The following is a 17,500-nucleotide window of genomic DNA, read 5'->3' on the forward strand; positions in this document are numbered from 1 at the left end:
TGCTTTAAGTATTGCTTGTTACTATTCACACTTGGCCAAATGTCCGTCGGCAAAGTATCCGTTCGGCCAAATATCCTTCGGCCAAGTGTCCGTCGGCCAAATGTCCGGTCACGGCTAAGCAGGCAAGGTTTAGTATGCCGCTGTTAAATGGATGTAGGAAAGATTTCAGTATCAACACTGTCGACACATGGTTGGCAATGCAAGGCTGCCAGTTGACGGTATAAGCACGGGATAAGGACACGAGGCTGCTCAGTGACGTGATGTAAGATTAACGTAGTCTAGCTCTGGGAAAAGTGTGATTGGATAGATAAAGAAAGATGAAGGGATAAATGTATAGGTATAAGGATGGTAGCTACTTTTCCACATACGAGCTCCTGTCAAAGGCAACGAAATATAAAAAAAAAAAACAGTATTATTATCTTTAAAGCAAGTTTAAAAAGTCCCTATTATATAATTCAAGTGTCTTGAAACCACAACGTTCAACTTCATGTAGTGAAGCTTCAGTTTGTCGTTCAGTCTTGCACGTAAGGTATCTTTGTGTGTGTGTGTGTGTGTGTGTGTGTGTGTGTGTGTTTCACTGTTTGATCTGCTGCAGTCTCTGACGAGACAGCCAGACGTTACCCTACGGAACGAGCTCAGAGCTCATTATTTCCGATCTTCGGATAGGCCTGAGACCAGGCACACACCACACACCGAGACAACAAGGTTACAACTCCTCGATTTACATCCCGTACCTACTCACTGCTAGGTGAACAGGGGCTACACGTGAAAGGAGACACACCCAAATATCTCCACCCGGCCGGGGAATCGAACCCCGGTCCTCTGGCTTGTGAAGCCAGCGCTCTAACCACTGAGCTACCGGGCGTGTGTATTCACTGTTTGATCTACTGCAGTCTCTGACGAGACAGCCAGACGTTACCCTACGGAGCGAGCTCAGAGCTCATTATTTCCGATCTTGGGATAGGTCTGAGACCAGGCACACACCACACACCGGGACAACAAGGTCACAACTCCTCGATTTACATCCCGTACCTACTCACTGCTAGGTGAACAGGGGCTACACGTGAAAGGAGACACACCCAAATATCTCCACCCGGCCGGGGAATCGAACCCCGGTTAACTGGCTTGTGAAGCCAGCGCTCTAACCACTGAGCTACCGGGCCGTGTGTGTGTGAGTGTGTGTGTGTGCGTGTGTGTGACACGGAGAGTTATAGACAAGAGTAACAACAGGTGTGGGCTGTGGGAATGACCCGACGGTGCGTTATGGGTGGCTGTGGCACCTGGCAAACTGTACCTGCCACCTTGACTTATGAGTGTGTGTGTGTGTGTGTGTGTGTGTGTGTGTGTGTGTGTGTGGAAAGGTGAAAGAGAAGCAAATATTACATATACATATATTAAGCTTGAGTATAAATACACACCTACACACACACACACACACACACACACACACACACACACACACACACACACACACACACACACACACACCACACACACACACACTATTCATGAGGAGTAAAAGAACATGAAGAAAAATATTGAATTAATGTGCGCTACGTTTTTTTCTTTAACTCTTTTATCTTACTGTTCCTATCCACACCTCCTCCTCCTCCTCCTCCTCCTCTTATAAACGGGGAATCGAGTCAATTATTCAGCTGGTCGATCCGGCCATGTCAGATGGCTCTTTGCTGCCGTATTTAGTTGTAGTGATAGTGGTAGTTTAATCTTTCCTCGACCCACATCAAAATTTCCATCCAACTTTTCTATGTTGGATAGTTATTCCTTTATTTTTTTGCCAGCGTAGGCTGGAAGGAGTGGTGAGTGGGGAGGAGCCTTCGCCTTTGCTAACCTTTTCCTTTTATATTAGTTTAGATAAAGTAGTCCGCAAAAAAGCCAAGTAAGGGCCAGTAGGCCTGATGCTGTTTGTTCTTCCTTTGTATATTCCTTTGTATATTCTTTCTCGCGAGATAAGACAAGCATACGTTCAGTTTCTTATGGTCGTCATCATCATCATCATCATCATCATCATCATCAGCAGCAGCAGCAGCAGCATCAACAACTTATTCTTGTTCTTTTCATATTATTAATTATCATGATTTCTTCCCCTGTCCTTTTCTCTTCTCAATTATTTCCTTCGCGTTCTTTGTCTTTTACTTCCACTTTCTTCTATTCTTCCTCTCTTTTTTCATCTTCATATATTGTTTTTCATTTATCCTTCTCCGCTACTCTTCTCTTTCCTTTTTTTTTTTTTTCTTTTTTTATACCATGTGGGCTTTTTCACCGGAATTTATGGGCTAAAGGGGATACTTTTTAGGGTACCTCCTATCTTAAAGCCCACCCGCTAGGAAACCGTTGCCCCGAGTGAGGAAGCCCAACCTACACTCAGACCGTGGACAGGATTCGAACCTGTGCGCTTGGAGACCTCTAGGATCACAAAGCACGCATGGCTCCATCACTTCTTTTCTCACTATTCCTTCCATTCTCCTTACTTCATTTCTTCCCTATTCTTTTTACCAACCTCTTTTTCTCCTCTCTCACTTTCAGATATACTCTTAAGCTTACTCTTCTTCCTCCTCCTCCTCTTCTTCTTGATTTTCCTTCTCCTCCTCCTTCTTTGCAATTCACCTTCAGTATTCCATTTACGCCTCTACCCTATGAACTGCGCTTGCCATTCACACACACACACACACACACACACACACACACACACACACACACACACACTTTCCAGCTCGTGGCTTACCTCTCTTACGTAAATGCATTTCATCGTTTGTTTGGCTGTTTGTTTGTTTGTTTGGGTTTGTTTATCTTCGGGGCTCGCCGCTTCCGACCCTCTCTCTCTCTCTCTCTCTCTCTCTCTCTCCCTCTCTCGTTGTACGTAGATTAACCACATTATTAGCGGAAATAACGATTTATATTCTAATCTTATTTAATCTCTGTCTCTCTCTCTCTCTCTCTCTCTCTCTCTCTCTCTCTCTCTCTCTCTCTCTCTGGAATCCCTCAACTCTTTCCCTCTTCTCTTCTTCTCTTGAATGTCTCTCCTTTATTTTCTCTATCTCTCTCTTTTTCTGTCCTCCATCTCTACTCCTTTCTCCCTAACTACTCTTATTTCAATTTCCACCTTCCTTTATACACCGCTTCTTCCCTCTTTCTGGCTTCTCCTCCTCCTCCTCCTCCTCCTCCTCCTCTTCCTCTTCCTCTACTCTCTCTCTCTCTCTCTCTCTCTCTCTCTCTCGCCTTCGCAAAATAAACGTGTAACTGAAACGTCACACTCCACACTACGAGTTTATCTTATCGAGAAAGACGAGGAGGAGGAGGAAGAAAAAGAAAAAGAGAACAGAATGTAAGTTATAGTTTGTTTTGATATTTATGAATAACTGTCCTTTGTCCTGTGTGTGTGTGTGTGTGTGTGTGTGTGTGTGTGTGTGTGTGTGTGTGTGTGTGTGTGTGTGTGTGTGTGTGTGTGTGTGTGTGTGTGTGTGTGTGTGTGTGTGTGTGTGTGTGTGAAGGCATTTAGAGAAGTTTACCTAACCTCATTCATCGATGATAATCACCTGGATACACACACACACACACACACACACACACACACACACACACACACACACACTCTCTCTCTCTCTCTCTCTGTCGCCTCTGGGAAATTAATGAATCCGTGAAAATTGGAGTCGCCAGCAATCCATCGCTATGGATTGCAAAGCTGTGTATCACTACATTCCCTCTCTCCCATTCCCATCCATGACACCACCACCACCACCACCACCACCTGCCTGCTTCCTTCTTTCCTCACCACCACCTACCAATCGCCATCAGTTCTGAAAAGACTCTTCTACACCTCCACTTCTCACCTCCACCTCCACCATCTATCTATCTATCTATCTATCTATCTATCTATCTATCTATCTATCTATCTATATATATATATATATATATATATATATATATATTTTTTTTTTTTTTTCTTTTACGGTAAGGCCTATAGCGCCTGTAGGTACACTTGAAGAGTGTATCGTAAGCGCTGTTCAGCTTCCGCCCATTAGTGGCGCAGGCAATTTTATTTATAGTGGTACCCATATTAGGGCCCATATCACCATCCAAGCTCATCTTGAGTGTAACCACCTAGAACTTGGGTATCATGGTGATATGTAGGTAACTTTAAACCACTCGACAAATGGCAAAGTGTTTTAATATGTTCCGTTCCTTTGAATCACCACCATACGATCCGTTCCATACCTTCCTATCAGCTCCAAACTTGTTTATTTCTCACTATCACCACCACTATCACCACTCGCACATGTTCCCTCTCCTTCATCACCACTACAAGAATCTCTCCCCCACCTCACTTTGTCTCCGTTAAACCTCCACCTTTTCTGTCTCACCCCCACATCCTCTCACTATTGGATGCATCTTTTTCACATGCATCAATTTAAATGTCACTTCAAACAAAGAATTAAGGGAAGCTACAAGAACGTATAAGGGTCTTCAGATCTACACGTGCTAGTCTCTGTATACAAACTACCAGTTTTCATCTATCATTCCCATCTAAAAAGCTGTCTAATCTTCGGTTAAAAGCTTAACAACCTGATCACAGAGACTATTCCATTCATCTACTAATCCATTAAAAAAAATTCCTTTCTTTCCATCATCCTGTTCATCGCCAGTTGCTTTCCACTCCACTCCATAACCAGCAATGCATGTCCTCCACACCACCACCACAACCACCACTAGCCATCCCTCTCCACTACCACTTGTCTCTTTCCCTCTAAACACAAGCACACCTGCCACTCACTACCACCATCACCACCACTACTGCAAAACCTGTCATCCCTCCTCACCGCCAACACCACTACGCCTGTGTCTGCTAACACTACACTTGTCCTTTCTCCAACAACACTTGTAATCCTTCCTCTCTCCCCTCCCCCTGCCACCACCACAATCACCACCACCACAATCCCTTACCTTTGCATGCGAGAAAATCAATAATAATACATATCAAACGCGTCTGAAGTTGGCTTTGAGAGAGAGAGAGAGAGAGAGAGAGAGAGAGAGAGAGAGAGAGAGAGAGAGAGAGAGAGAGAGAGAGAGAGAGAGAGAGAGAGAGAGAGAGAGACAGAGAAGTAGGGAGGGAAAGACAATCAACAGGGCAAATATACAAAAAAAAAAAGGGAGCGAAAGTGGGATGAACATATGGAGGGAATGGAAGAGGGAGGGATGGAGAAAGAGAGAGGGAAGGAAGGAGGAAGGAAAAGTGTACCTATCTCCATATCTCCAGGGAAGCTGTTCTTTCCGCGCAGTGTAAATAAGAACCTAGCTCTCTCTCTCTCTCTCTCTCTCTCTCTCTCTCTCTGCATCCATCCCTTGAACTCCATCGTTCTTCATTCATTCTTACCGATTCTCCCTTCTTCCTTCCTTTATCTCCTTCTCTCCATCCATTCATCTCTCTTTCTTTGCTAACTCTTTGTTTTTCCTCCATACTCCTCTCCTTCATTCTTGTTTTCCTTCTTCTTTCCTTCCTTTCATCCTCCCTATCATCTCTCCTCCGTCTGTCAGCATTTTAATTCCTTTGTGTTGCTTTGCTTCTTCATCGTGGTAATGGCCGAGGAAGAAGAAGAAGAAGAAGAAGAAGAAGAGGAGGAGGAGGAGGAGGAGGAGGAGGAGGAGGAGGAGGAGGAGGAGGAGGAGAAAGAAGAGGAGAAGGAGGAGGAGAAGGAGGGGAAAGAGGAGAAGGAGGAGGAGGAGGAGGAGGAGGAGGAGGAGGAGGAGGAGGAGGAGCAGTTTGGTATGAGGAGGATAGGAGAGCAATGATGAGTAAAAGAAGGAAGCGACGAGAAGAAGAAGAAGAAGAAGAACAAGAACAAGAACAAGAACAAGAACAAGAACAAGAACAAGAACAAGAAGAAGAAGAAGAAGAAGAAGAAGAAGAAGAAGAAGAAGAAGAAGAAGAAGAAGAAGAAGAAGAAGAAGAAGAAGAAGAAGAAGAAGAAGAAGAAGAAGAAGAAGAAGAAGAAGAAGAAGAAGAAGAAGAAGAAGAAGAAGAAGAAGAAGAAGAAGAAGAAGAAGAAGAAGAAGAAGAAGAAGAAGAAGAAGAAGAAGAAGAAGAAGAAGAAGAAGAAGAAGAAGAAGAAGAAGAAGAAGAAGAAGAAGAAGAAGAAGAAGAAGAAGAAGAAGAAGAAGAAGAAGAAGAAGAAGAAGAAGAAGAAGAAGAAGAAGAAGAAGAAGAAGAAGAAGAAGAAGAAGAAGAAGAAGAAGAAGAAGAAGAAGAAGAAGAAGAAGAAGAAGAAGAAGAAGAAGAAGAAGAAGAAGAAGAAGAAGAAGAAGAAGAAGAAGAAGAAGAAGAAGAAGAAGAAGAAGAAGAAGAAGAAGAAGAAGAAGAAGAAGAAGAAGAAGAAGAAGAAGAAGAAGAAGAAGAAGAAGAAGAAGAAGAAGAAGAAGAAGAAGAAAGGGAATAGCAAGAACTACCAAATACGGAGAAAGGAGAGAAGCTGGAGGTGAAAAAGAGGTGCAAGAGGAGGAAAAAGAGGAAGAAGAATGAGAAGAAAAATAAAGGAAAAGGATGAAGATAAAGGAAGAAGAAGAGATACAAAACAAGACTACACTTACAAAACTTTGGAAAACTACAAGAGGAAGCTTTTCTGAATATATTCCTAGGTGCCTGGGACGTGGCTGGCGGGTAAGCTGTCAGTCGAAGCTGCAGCGTTCCTCCTTCAAGAGATACACTTACTTGTTCTCCGTAACACACCGCTATCATGCAATAATCGCACTTGTCAACAACCAAGAAAGAAGAAAAAATGAGTGGTTCAAACTCGGTGATGTTAAATTTAAAAGAGATAAGGAGAAACACAACAGTTAAGGCACAAATAAACATAGCCATTGCATTTGCCAGCATTGAAGATTGGATAAGATGTAACGTAACGGGTTCAAACTTGATACAACTACTAGCTTTTGAATTCAGATTATCAATTAATACTCAATGAACGCATCAGGAACACTTGCCACCGTGTGTGTGTGTGTGTTAGGGCTTCATACAGTTATCAATAAGAGAGGTAAGAAAGAAACTCAAATGGAGCGATAGAGTGGAATAGCCTCAGTTGCGCCAGTGCCGAGTCAAAAGGGAACTTTGAAAGAACATTAGACAAATTTATGGATGTACATGAGTGAAGGAAATGTTTTATTCAGGGACTTCCACGTGAAGGACTGATGGCGTCTTGCAGCTTCCCTTACTTTATGTTGTTATGTTTGTCTCCTTTCCTTACTCTGCCTTCACCAGTTTCACGATCTTTCTTTAGATGCACTCCAACTCCTCCTCCTCCTCTTCCTCCTCTTCCTCCTCCTTCTCCTCCTCCTGCTCCTCCTTCTCTTCTTCTTCCTCTTCTTTCTCCTCCTCCTCCCACTTCTCTTGCATTTCCTTTCCTCCCTGAATCACCAAGCATTCTGGGTCCCTCATTTTGGGTCTTCCCTTGGGCGCTTCAAGGTGTATCTGGTGGAGTGAGGTGCTTCTTCTTCTTCTTCTTCTTCTTCTTCTTCTTCTTCTTCTTCCTTTTCTTCTTGTTCTTTTTACTCCTCTTCTTCTTTTTGTTCTTGTTCTTGTTCTTGTTTCTGTTGTTCTCTTTATTCCTATTGCTTAGTTTTTCTTTTCCTTTACACTCTCCCTTGTTATTCCTCCAACTTCGCCTCCTCCTCCTCCTTCATCCATCCCTGAGGCGAAGGGAAAAGACGGAGGAGGAGGAGGAAGAGGAAAAGGAGAAAGAAGAAGAGAAGGAAGGCCAGACTCAGGTGGTTTGTTGGCTACTTTGACGGATTGAGATGCGCAAATCCACTTCTTGTTCCACTTCGCTTTTTGTTCCACTCCTTTTCCTTTCATTTCCTCTCCTCATGTCACGTAACACCAGCATTCACTCCCTACCATCCTCTCTCTCTCTCTCTCTCTCTCTCTCTCTCTCTCTCTCTCTCTCTCTCTCTCTCTCTCTCTCTCTCTCTCTTTCATCTATTACACGCTGTCAGTTTTCCACGATACACTAACACAATTACCTTATTCACTATACGTACATTAAATTCTACTATGATAACCAATATGAAGGTTTATGCCAGTGTATATTGTCTTTGCCTTTACTATCTTATATTTCTTACTGTAGACTTAGGATTAGTATACTTAATCTTATCTTCATATATTTCAATATTCTCTTATGGGCTTATATATATATATATATATATATATATATATATATATATATATATATATATATATATATATATATATATATATATATATATATATATATATATATATATATATATATATATATATATATATATATATATATATATATATATATATATATATATATATATATATATATATATATATATATATATATATATATATATATATATATATATATATATATATATATATATATATATATATATATATATATATATATATATATATATATATATATATATATATATATATATATATATATATATATATATATATATATATATATATATATATATATATATATATATATATATATATATATATATATATATATATATATATATATATATATATATATATATATATATATATATATATATATATATATATATATATATATATATATATATATATATATATATATATATATATATATATATATATATATATATATATATATATATATATATATATATATATATATATATATATATATATATATATATATATATATATATATATATATATATATATATATATATATATATATATATATATATATATATATATATACTACTTATTTTATGTAGGGGACAGGGCCAGCCAAGGGCAACAAAACATAAGAAAAGGCCCACTTGAGTGCTGGTTTTCTAGTTATGTTATATGAATGAACTCGTCAAAAGGGAGCTTTAAAAAATCATGGAGATTTATAGGTGTGGGTGAAGGAATGTATGAATAGCTATGTTCTATGTCAGGTACAAGTCTGATGGGTTTTGTAGTCTCCCTTGTCGTGGCTTTTCATACGGAACAATTTTAAAGATGACCAATTAGTTTTCAAAAGCTAAGTTGCAGAATCCTTTGTTCAATTATCACATTTTTTAAAACACCCAATAGCTTTCACAGCAACCAGTTAGAAATTGTAAACTTGTTACACCGAAGTATTTGAAAATAGGAAGACAGATCAGATATCGTAGTTTTCATTTCACAGACTACCTCGTAAAAGCGAACAAAATCTATATACACGCGTTCTTCCGTTTTGTTCCTTTGTTTCTGTAACGTTACCCTCCACACAAATGTTTCACACTACGGAAATAAAAAGGATATTGTTTCTTTCTTTTTTTTCCCGTAGATAATCTTATTACAACAAACAAAATCTACTACTACTTGTTTCTTCTTTGCATTCCTTTGTGTGTGTGTGTGTGTGTGTGTGTGTGTGTGTGTGTGTGTGTGTGTGTGTGTGTGTGTGTGTGTGTGTGTGTGTGTGTGTGTGTGTGTGTGTATGTGTGGAACGTTAACTCCTTCACAAGCCGCCATTGTAAGCCATACCATACCATGTCTAGTGCAAAGTGTTATATGTTCGCATTGCTTCCATTTCCCCTCTACGTCTGTACCATTTGTCCATTGTGTCCTATTAGCTTGCCTTTGCACGTACTACTAGCCACTATCGTCCTACTATATTCATATAAAAATGTTGGCGGTACAAAGCTGTGGTGTTCGGATCTGCGGCTTTATCACTCACCCGCTCATATGTTATCGCAGTGACACGGCCAAAATATATCAGTGTGACGCGAAAAAAATAAATGTATATATAGATAGGGTTGTAAAAATGTGTTCTACCTGGCTTTTCTCTCTCTCTCTCTCTCTCTCTCTCTCTCTCTCCTACCTTCCATTTTTGTTCTGTCTCTTTTATTTTATGCAACCCACATTCTCTCTCTCTCTCTCTCTCTCTCTCTCTCTCTCTCTCTCTCTCTCTCTCCCATGGTATGCAATATTTTAATCAATATATTTAGCTTTAATTTTTTCTTTTTCTACCCGCTCAGTTCTCGTTCATGACACACGGCCCTAATACTTTTTTTTCTAATACAAGTGCATTTTTTTTCGTCTTTTTTTAATACATGTTTGCCAGTATACATCCTCAACATTTCCAGCGAGTTTTCATTCCCTGCGGCATAAACGTACGCTCTCTCTCTCTCTCTCTCTCTCTCTCTCTCTCTCTCTCTCTCTCTCTCTCTCTCTCTCTCTCTCTCTCTCTCTCTCTCTCTCTCTCTGTGTGTGTGTGTGTGTGTGTGTGTGTGTGTGTGTGTGTGTGTGTGTGTGTGTGTGTGTGTGTGTGTGTGTACTCCCATCTAACGTTAAAAACTAATATTATAAGGAAATTAAAAAAAGTTTTTCCATGAATTTCAGGGCTTTTCTATTTTATTAGGAATTTTAAATATTTCCTGTTATTGGTCAGAAGAGAGAGAGAAAGAGAGAAAGAGAGAGAGAGAGAGAGAGAGAGAGAGAGAGAGAGAGAGAGAGAGAGAGAGAGAGAGAGAGAGAGAGAGAAGCTGAACACTGTCACAGAAAACGAGAGGATAAAAATTTCAGTGAAACAATGAAATAGTAGTAAAGCCAGTTACCAAATCACACACACACACACACACACACACACACACACACACACACACACACACACACACACACACACACACACTGACAAATAGAGGAAGCGTGAGAAAACAATTGACAGTTTTAGAGGAAATTTTTGGCAAAGCAGTATTAAAAGAGAAACACAACGAGCTTCACTTAATGAAGCAAAAATGCTATTACGTGAGAAAAATGAGGTAAGAAGACTCCAGGTTACCCCAGGACAAAGGTCAGAGAGAGAGAGAGAGAGAGAGAGAGAGAGAGAGAGAGAGAGAGAGAGAGAGAGAGAGAGAGAGAGAGAGAGAGAGAGAGAGAGAGAGAGAGAGAGAGAGAGAGAGAGAGAGAGAGAGAGAGAGAGAGAGAGAAACGCAGTCTTTCTAAAAAGTAGTCAGAAATGAAAAAGTAGACTTAGAATAAAAACCCCGTAAATCTTTGTTCTCCTAATATACCATGCAATAACGAACTACAATAGAAACAAACGAGAACTTAATGCAACTGTAAACGAGACACAACAGATTAAAGCGGTGCGAAGGTGAACTAGATATGGCTGGTATAGAAACAAAGAAACAAGTAAATTACAAAAGTGGAGTTGACACACACGACGCAGCTCTGGATAGGATTGGATTGCACAGAGATAGGATGGGGTGGGAAAGAGCAGGCTGGGATGGGCTAGGCTGGACAGTATAGGGCCGGGGTGGGTTAATGTAGGATGGGATGTGAAGTGATGAGTCAGGGTTATATATCACTCACCTGAATATGACGCAGCCTGAACCAGCTGGCGGCGCCGTCCAGAGCACCTGAATTTCACTTTTGGGAGCCGAGGAGCTCTGTGTGATGGCATTGGGGCAGTCCTCGGAGTACAGGGTGAGGGCGTCCCCATAAAGCTGAAGGTGTAGACAACGGAGAAGGTGAGGATTACAAGTTTGCATATGTATCAAAGAAACGAAAGGGAGAGGCAAAGGTGAGGATTAGAACCTTGCTCATATATTCAATAAACGAAAGGACGATACAAGGGTGAAGACTATAGTCTTAAAGAAAACAAAAGGCTGAAACAAAGGAAATAATTAGAACTTTGCTTGTATGTATAATCAAGAAACAAAAGGGAAGGGAGGGACAAATATGATAATTAGAAGTCTGCCTGTACCTATATTGAAGAAACAAGAAAGAGAAGAAAGATAAAAAAAAAATTAGTGTTCTCCATGTGTACTGAAGGAATAAGAATGTAACTTTGCTTGTGCATTAGGAAAAAATAAATAAATAAATAAATAAATAAATATATATATATATATATATATATATATATATATATATATATATATATATATATATATATATATATAGATAGATAGATAGATAGATAGATAGATAGATAGATAGATAGATAGATAGATAGATAGATAGATAGATATATATATATATATATATATATATATATATATATATATATATATATATATATATATATATATATATATATATATATATATATATATATATATATATATATATATATATATATATATATATATATATATATATATATATATATATATATATATATATATATATATATATATATATATATATATATATATATATATATATATATATATATATATATATATATATATATATATATATATATATATATATATATATATATATATATATATATATATATATATATATATATATATATATATATATATATATATATATATATATATATATATATATATATATATATATATATATATATATATATATATATATATATATATATATATATATATAAGAGAGAAAAAGGGATGAAGAAAAGAAAACAGAAGACCCAGACATTAAGAAACATCACGTCAGGAAGTGCTGTTTGAAAGGCAAACACTCTCAGTCAACAACTCAACTCAATGTGCTTTCTCTCTTGAGAAACATCACGTCAGGAAGTGCTGTTTCAAAGGCAACATCCCCAGTCAACAGCTCAACTCAATGTGCTTTCTCTCTCTAATACCTGACCGTACTGAGGCGCTGTGTTTCTGACGATGGCGGTCATTCCTCTTAACCTTTGTGTACCATTTGCTGTTTATATAATTTTACCGAGAAAGTTTATTTATTCACTTACTTAATTTAATTATACTTTGACGTATTTCTTTATTATTTTGTTGAATGTCATGAACTTGTGTATTTATAAATTTCTACACCCGTTCTCATGTTTTTCAGCTTAAGATGTTGTCAATGAAGCATCTACCTAGCTAGAAATCTATATATTATCTAGTTCGGTTTTTCTGTCCGTCTGGTTATCACTCGATTTGTCTGTCTATGTATGTATGTATGTATAATAATAATAATAATAATAATAATAATAATAAACGGTTTATTAGTTAGGCAATGTAAAAAAATACACTGAAAATGTAAAGGTATGTATGTATGTATGTACGTACGTACGTACGTATGTATGGAGTTAGGTAAGTAGGTATGTATCCATTTTTGGTTTCTCAGTTTGTCTATCTATCTATCTGTCTATTAATGAAACTACGTATCTATCAGTTTATTTCTCAGTATATTTATCTACTTATCTATCTGTCTATTTTGCTCTCTACATATCAATCAGTCCATCTATGTATCTTATAGTTTGTCTATATATCTAGCTATATATCTGCCTGTTTTTATGCTGTGCATCTACCTGTTTCTCAGTTTATCTGTTTAGCTATCTATTGATCTATTTATTTGTATATTCATCTATCTATCTATCTATCAGTCAACCTATATATATATATATATATATATATATATATATATATATATATATATATATATATATCTGCATAAATATTCATCCATCTATCTATTTATCTGTTTATCTATCCATCTATATGTATGTATATCTATTTATCAGCTAACCTATGGTGCTCTGTGTGTGTGTGTGTGTGTGTGTGTGTGTGTGTGTGTGTGTGTGTGTGTGTGTGTGTGTGTGTGTGTGTGTGTGTGTTATTCATGAGCTTGATCCTAGCTAAGCTCACTAAACAATATAACTTTCAATTAAATATGTTTGATAAGTTTTAAGATGTTGCGTGTTAGAAGATTAATATTGGTCTCTCTCTCTCTCTCTCTCTCTCTCTCTCTCTCTCTCTCTACTTTCTCATTTTTCAGGCTTCCTTTTATTTGATGTGTCTCGTTTCTTGCTTTCTTATATTCTTCTTCATGCTTTACTATCCCCCACCCACCCTCTCTCTCTCTCTCTCTCTCTCTGTGTGTGTGTGTGTGCAACGCAATCGTCTGTTACCTACTTCTAATTCCTTATCTACTTGAATTTGAACTCTAGCTGTCTCCCTGTTCTCGTCGTCGTCCTCCTCCTCCTATTCCTCTTTCTAATTTTGTCCTCCCCATTTCCTTGTATTCTTTATGGCCACCTTTGTGTTCTCCTTCTTCCTTTCCTTCTCTTTCTTCAGGCCGTTTCCCTCCATAACTGCCCCACTCATTTTCATCCCATCCTTCTCTCTCTCTCTCTCTCTCTCTCTCTCTCTCTCTCTCTCTCTCTATGTATATATATATATATATATATATATATATATATATATATATATATATATATATATATATATATATATATATATATCAAATATTCTGCTAATTCATCATATTCATCAACACTTATTTTTCCTTTTTCCATTAATCATATTTGATTATCTTTATATCGCTTTTAAAAATGTATCGTCGAACTTTACTTAATTATTTCGTTCATCATTTTGTATAACTGCATACTTTACTTTTATTATATTTAGCTATAATGGGTAAAGACATTTCTGGTTCCCACTAAGTATGTGTGTGTGTGTGTGTGTGTGTGTGTGTGTGTGTGTGTGTGTGTGTGTGTGTGTGTGTGTGTGTGTGTGTGTGTGTTTATGCAGAAGAGAAGGCCAGCAAAGGGAAACAAAATATATAAAAAAAAGACCCACTTTAGTGCTAGTTCTCTAAAAGATAAGTAAAGAGTTACCTAAAATTAGGGAGCGAATGTCTTGATACCTCCTTCTTAAAATAAATCAATTTGTAGGAAGATGGAAATACAGAAGCAGGAAGGGAGTTCCAGAGTTTACCAGAGAAAGGTATGAATGATTGAGCGTACTGGTTAACTCTTGTATTAGCGAGTTGGACAAAATAGGGGTGAGAGGAAGAAGAAAGCCTTGTGCAGCGAGGCCACAGGAGGAGGGGAGGCATGCAGTTAGCAAGATCATTAGGGCAATTAGCAGGAAAATAACAATAAAAGATAGAAAGAGATGCAACACTCCGGCGGTGAGAAAGAGGCTGAAGACAGTCAGTCAGAGGAGGGAGTTGATGAGACGAAAAGCTTTTGATTCCACCCTATCTAATAAAACTGTGTGAGTGGAACCCCCAAACATGCGAAGAGTACTCCATACAGGGACGGATAAGGCCCTTGTACAGAGTTAGCAGTTGGAAGGCGAGAAAAACTGGCGGAGACGCCTCAGAACGCCTAACTTCATAGAAGCTGTTTTAGCAAGAGATGAGATGTGAAGTTTCCAGTTAAGATTATGAGTAAAGGACAGACCGAGGATATTCAGTGTGGAAGAGGGAGACAGTTGAGTGTCATTGAAGAAGAGGGATAGTTGTCTGGAAGGTTGTGTCGAGTTGATAGATGGAGGAATTGAGTTTTTGAGGCATTGAAAACTACTAGATTTTCTCTGCCCCAATCGGAAATCTTAGAAAGATCAGAAGTCAGGCGTTCTGTGACGTCCCTGCGTGATGCGTGATCTGTTGACTTCCTTGAGATCATCTCTGAAAGGACGTGGAAAGATGTAGGGTGGTATCATCAGCGTAGGAGTGGATAGGGCAAGAAGTTTGGTTAAGATCATTAATGAATAATAGAAAGAGAGTGGGTGACAGGACAGAACCCTGAGGAACACCACTGTTAATAAATTTAGAAGAACAGTGGCCGTCTACCACGGCTGCAATAGAACGTCCGGAAAGGAAATTGAGATAAAGGTGCAGAGGGAAGGATAGAAACCGTAGGAGGGCAGTTTGGAAATCAAAGCTTTGTGCCAGACTCTATCAAAAGCTTTTGATATGTCTAACGCGACACAGAAGTTTCACCGAAATCTCTAAAAGAGGATGACCAAGACTCAGTAAGGAAAGCCAGAAAATCACCAGTAGAGCGACCTTGACGGAAGCCATACTGGCGATCAGATAGAAGATTGTGAATTGACAGATTTTAAGAATCTTCCTATTCAGGATAGATTAAAAAACTTAAGACAAGCGAGAGATTACAGGTATAAGACGGTAATTTGTGGGATTAGAACGGTCATCCTTTTTAGGAACAGGCTGAATGTAGGCAAACTTCCAGCAAGAAGGAAAGGTAAAAGTCGATAGACAAAGTTGAGAGAGTTTGGCCAGGCAAGATAAAAGCACTGAAGCACAGTTTTTGAGAACAATAGGAGGGACCCCAGCGAGGGCATGGAAAACATCATTACGAAGAATTTTGATTGAAGACATGAAATAGTCAGAGGGAGGAGAAGAGAGAGGGATAAGCCCAGAATCATCCAAGGTGGAGTTGTTAACAAAGGTTTGAGAAAGGAGTTCAGCTTTAGAGAGAGAGAGGTGTCATCAGAATGAAATAAAAGGAGGGAAAGATGAAGATGTAAAGTTATTGGAGATGTTTTTGGCCAGAAGTCTCTTGTGTTTGAAAGACTTTGACATTTTCTATTTATGAAGGAGTGTTTGGCAAGTTGAAGAACAGACTTGGCATGATTCCAGGCAGAAATATAAAGTGCGTGAAATTCAGAAGATGTAAGGCTCAAATACGTTTTGTGGGCAACCTCTCTATCATATATAGCACGAGAACAGGCTGTGTTAAACCAAGGTTTAGAGAAAAAGAATGAGGAATGTATGCCTCCATGCCAGACACTATCACCTCCGTTATGCATTCAGCACACAGAGATGGGTCTCTGACACGGAAACAGTAATCATTCCAGGGAAAATCAGCATACTACCTCATCAGGTCCTCCCAACTGTCAGAGGTAAAATGCCAAAGGTACCTCCGCTTTTGGGATCCTGAAGAGGGATTGGAGAAATGGGACAAGATATAGAAATGAAATTGTGTTCGGAGATGACAGAGTAACAGCATAAGGATTAGAGGTGAGGAAGAGATCAAGAATGTTGGGACGGTCGGGAATACAAGTAGATGTTGTATCAGTTGCTCTAGGTCATGGAGGATAGCAAAGCTGAAGGCTAGTTCACCAGGATGGTCAGTGAAGGGAGAGGAAAGCCAAAGCTGGTGGTGAAAATTGAAATCTCTAAGAATGCAGATCTCCGCGAAAGGATAGAGGGTCAGAATGTGCTCCACTTTAGAAGCTAAATAGTCGAAGAATTTGTTATAGTCAGAGGAGTTACGGGAGAGACAGATAGCACAGATAAATTTAGTTAGAGAGTGACTGTTGAGTCTAAGCCAGATGGTGGAAAACTCGGAAGATTCAAGAGCGTGGGCACAAGAGTAAATTAAGTCGTTGCGCACATAGACGCAACATCCAACTTTGGAACGAAAATGAGATTAGAGAAAGTAAGAGGGAACTGAGAAGGGGCTACTGTCAGTTGCCTCACACAGGTGCGTTTCGGTGAGGAAAAGTAGATGAGATTTAGTGGAGGAGAGGTGGTATTCCGCAGATTGAAAATTAGATCTAAGATCGCGAATGTTGCACAAGTTAATGTAGAAAAAGTTGAGGCAGTTGTCAAGACATTTGGGGCGTCATCAAAAGAGGAGTCCGACCTGAGGACATTTTTGGTCCTCTTTCCCAGAAGGAGACTCCGAGGCTGGGTTTGTAGTCGCCACTTTTTTAATTTTGAATTTTAAGTGAAGGGTGTGTGTGTGATAAG

The 17,500-nt window shown here is 38.7% G+C and overlaps 1 protein-coding gene across 2 annotated transcripts in view; it reads right to left on the reverse strand.

The window, feature by feature from the left end:
• The window catches only part of LOC123519812 (spondin-1-like), a 147,911-nt gene that overhangs the window by 59,012 nt on the left and 71,399 nt on the right, over positions 1–17,500 (reverse strand). For both annotated transcript variants that reach the window (XM_045281330.1, XM_045281329.1), the window contains exon 4: positions 11,378–11,511. In XM_045281330.1, coding sequence (XP_045137265.1) covers positions 11,378–11,511 — 134 coding nt within the window. The remainder of the gene's footprint in view (positions 1–11,377; positions 11,512–17,500) is intronic.

Source organism: Portunus trituberculatus, chromosome 46 (assembly GCF_017591435.1).
Source record: "Portunus trituberculatus isolate SZX2019 chromosome 46, ASM1759143v1, whole genome shotgun sequence".
NCBI lineage: Eukaryota > Metazoa > Arthropoda > Malacostraca > Decapoda > Portunidae > Portunus > Portunus trituberculatus.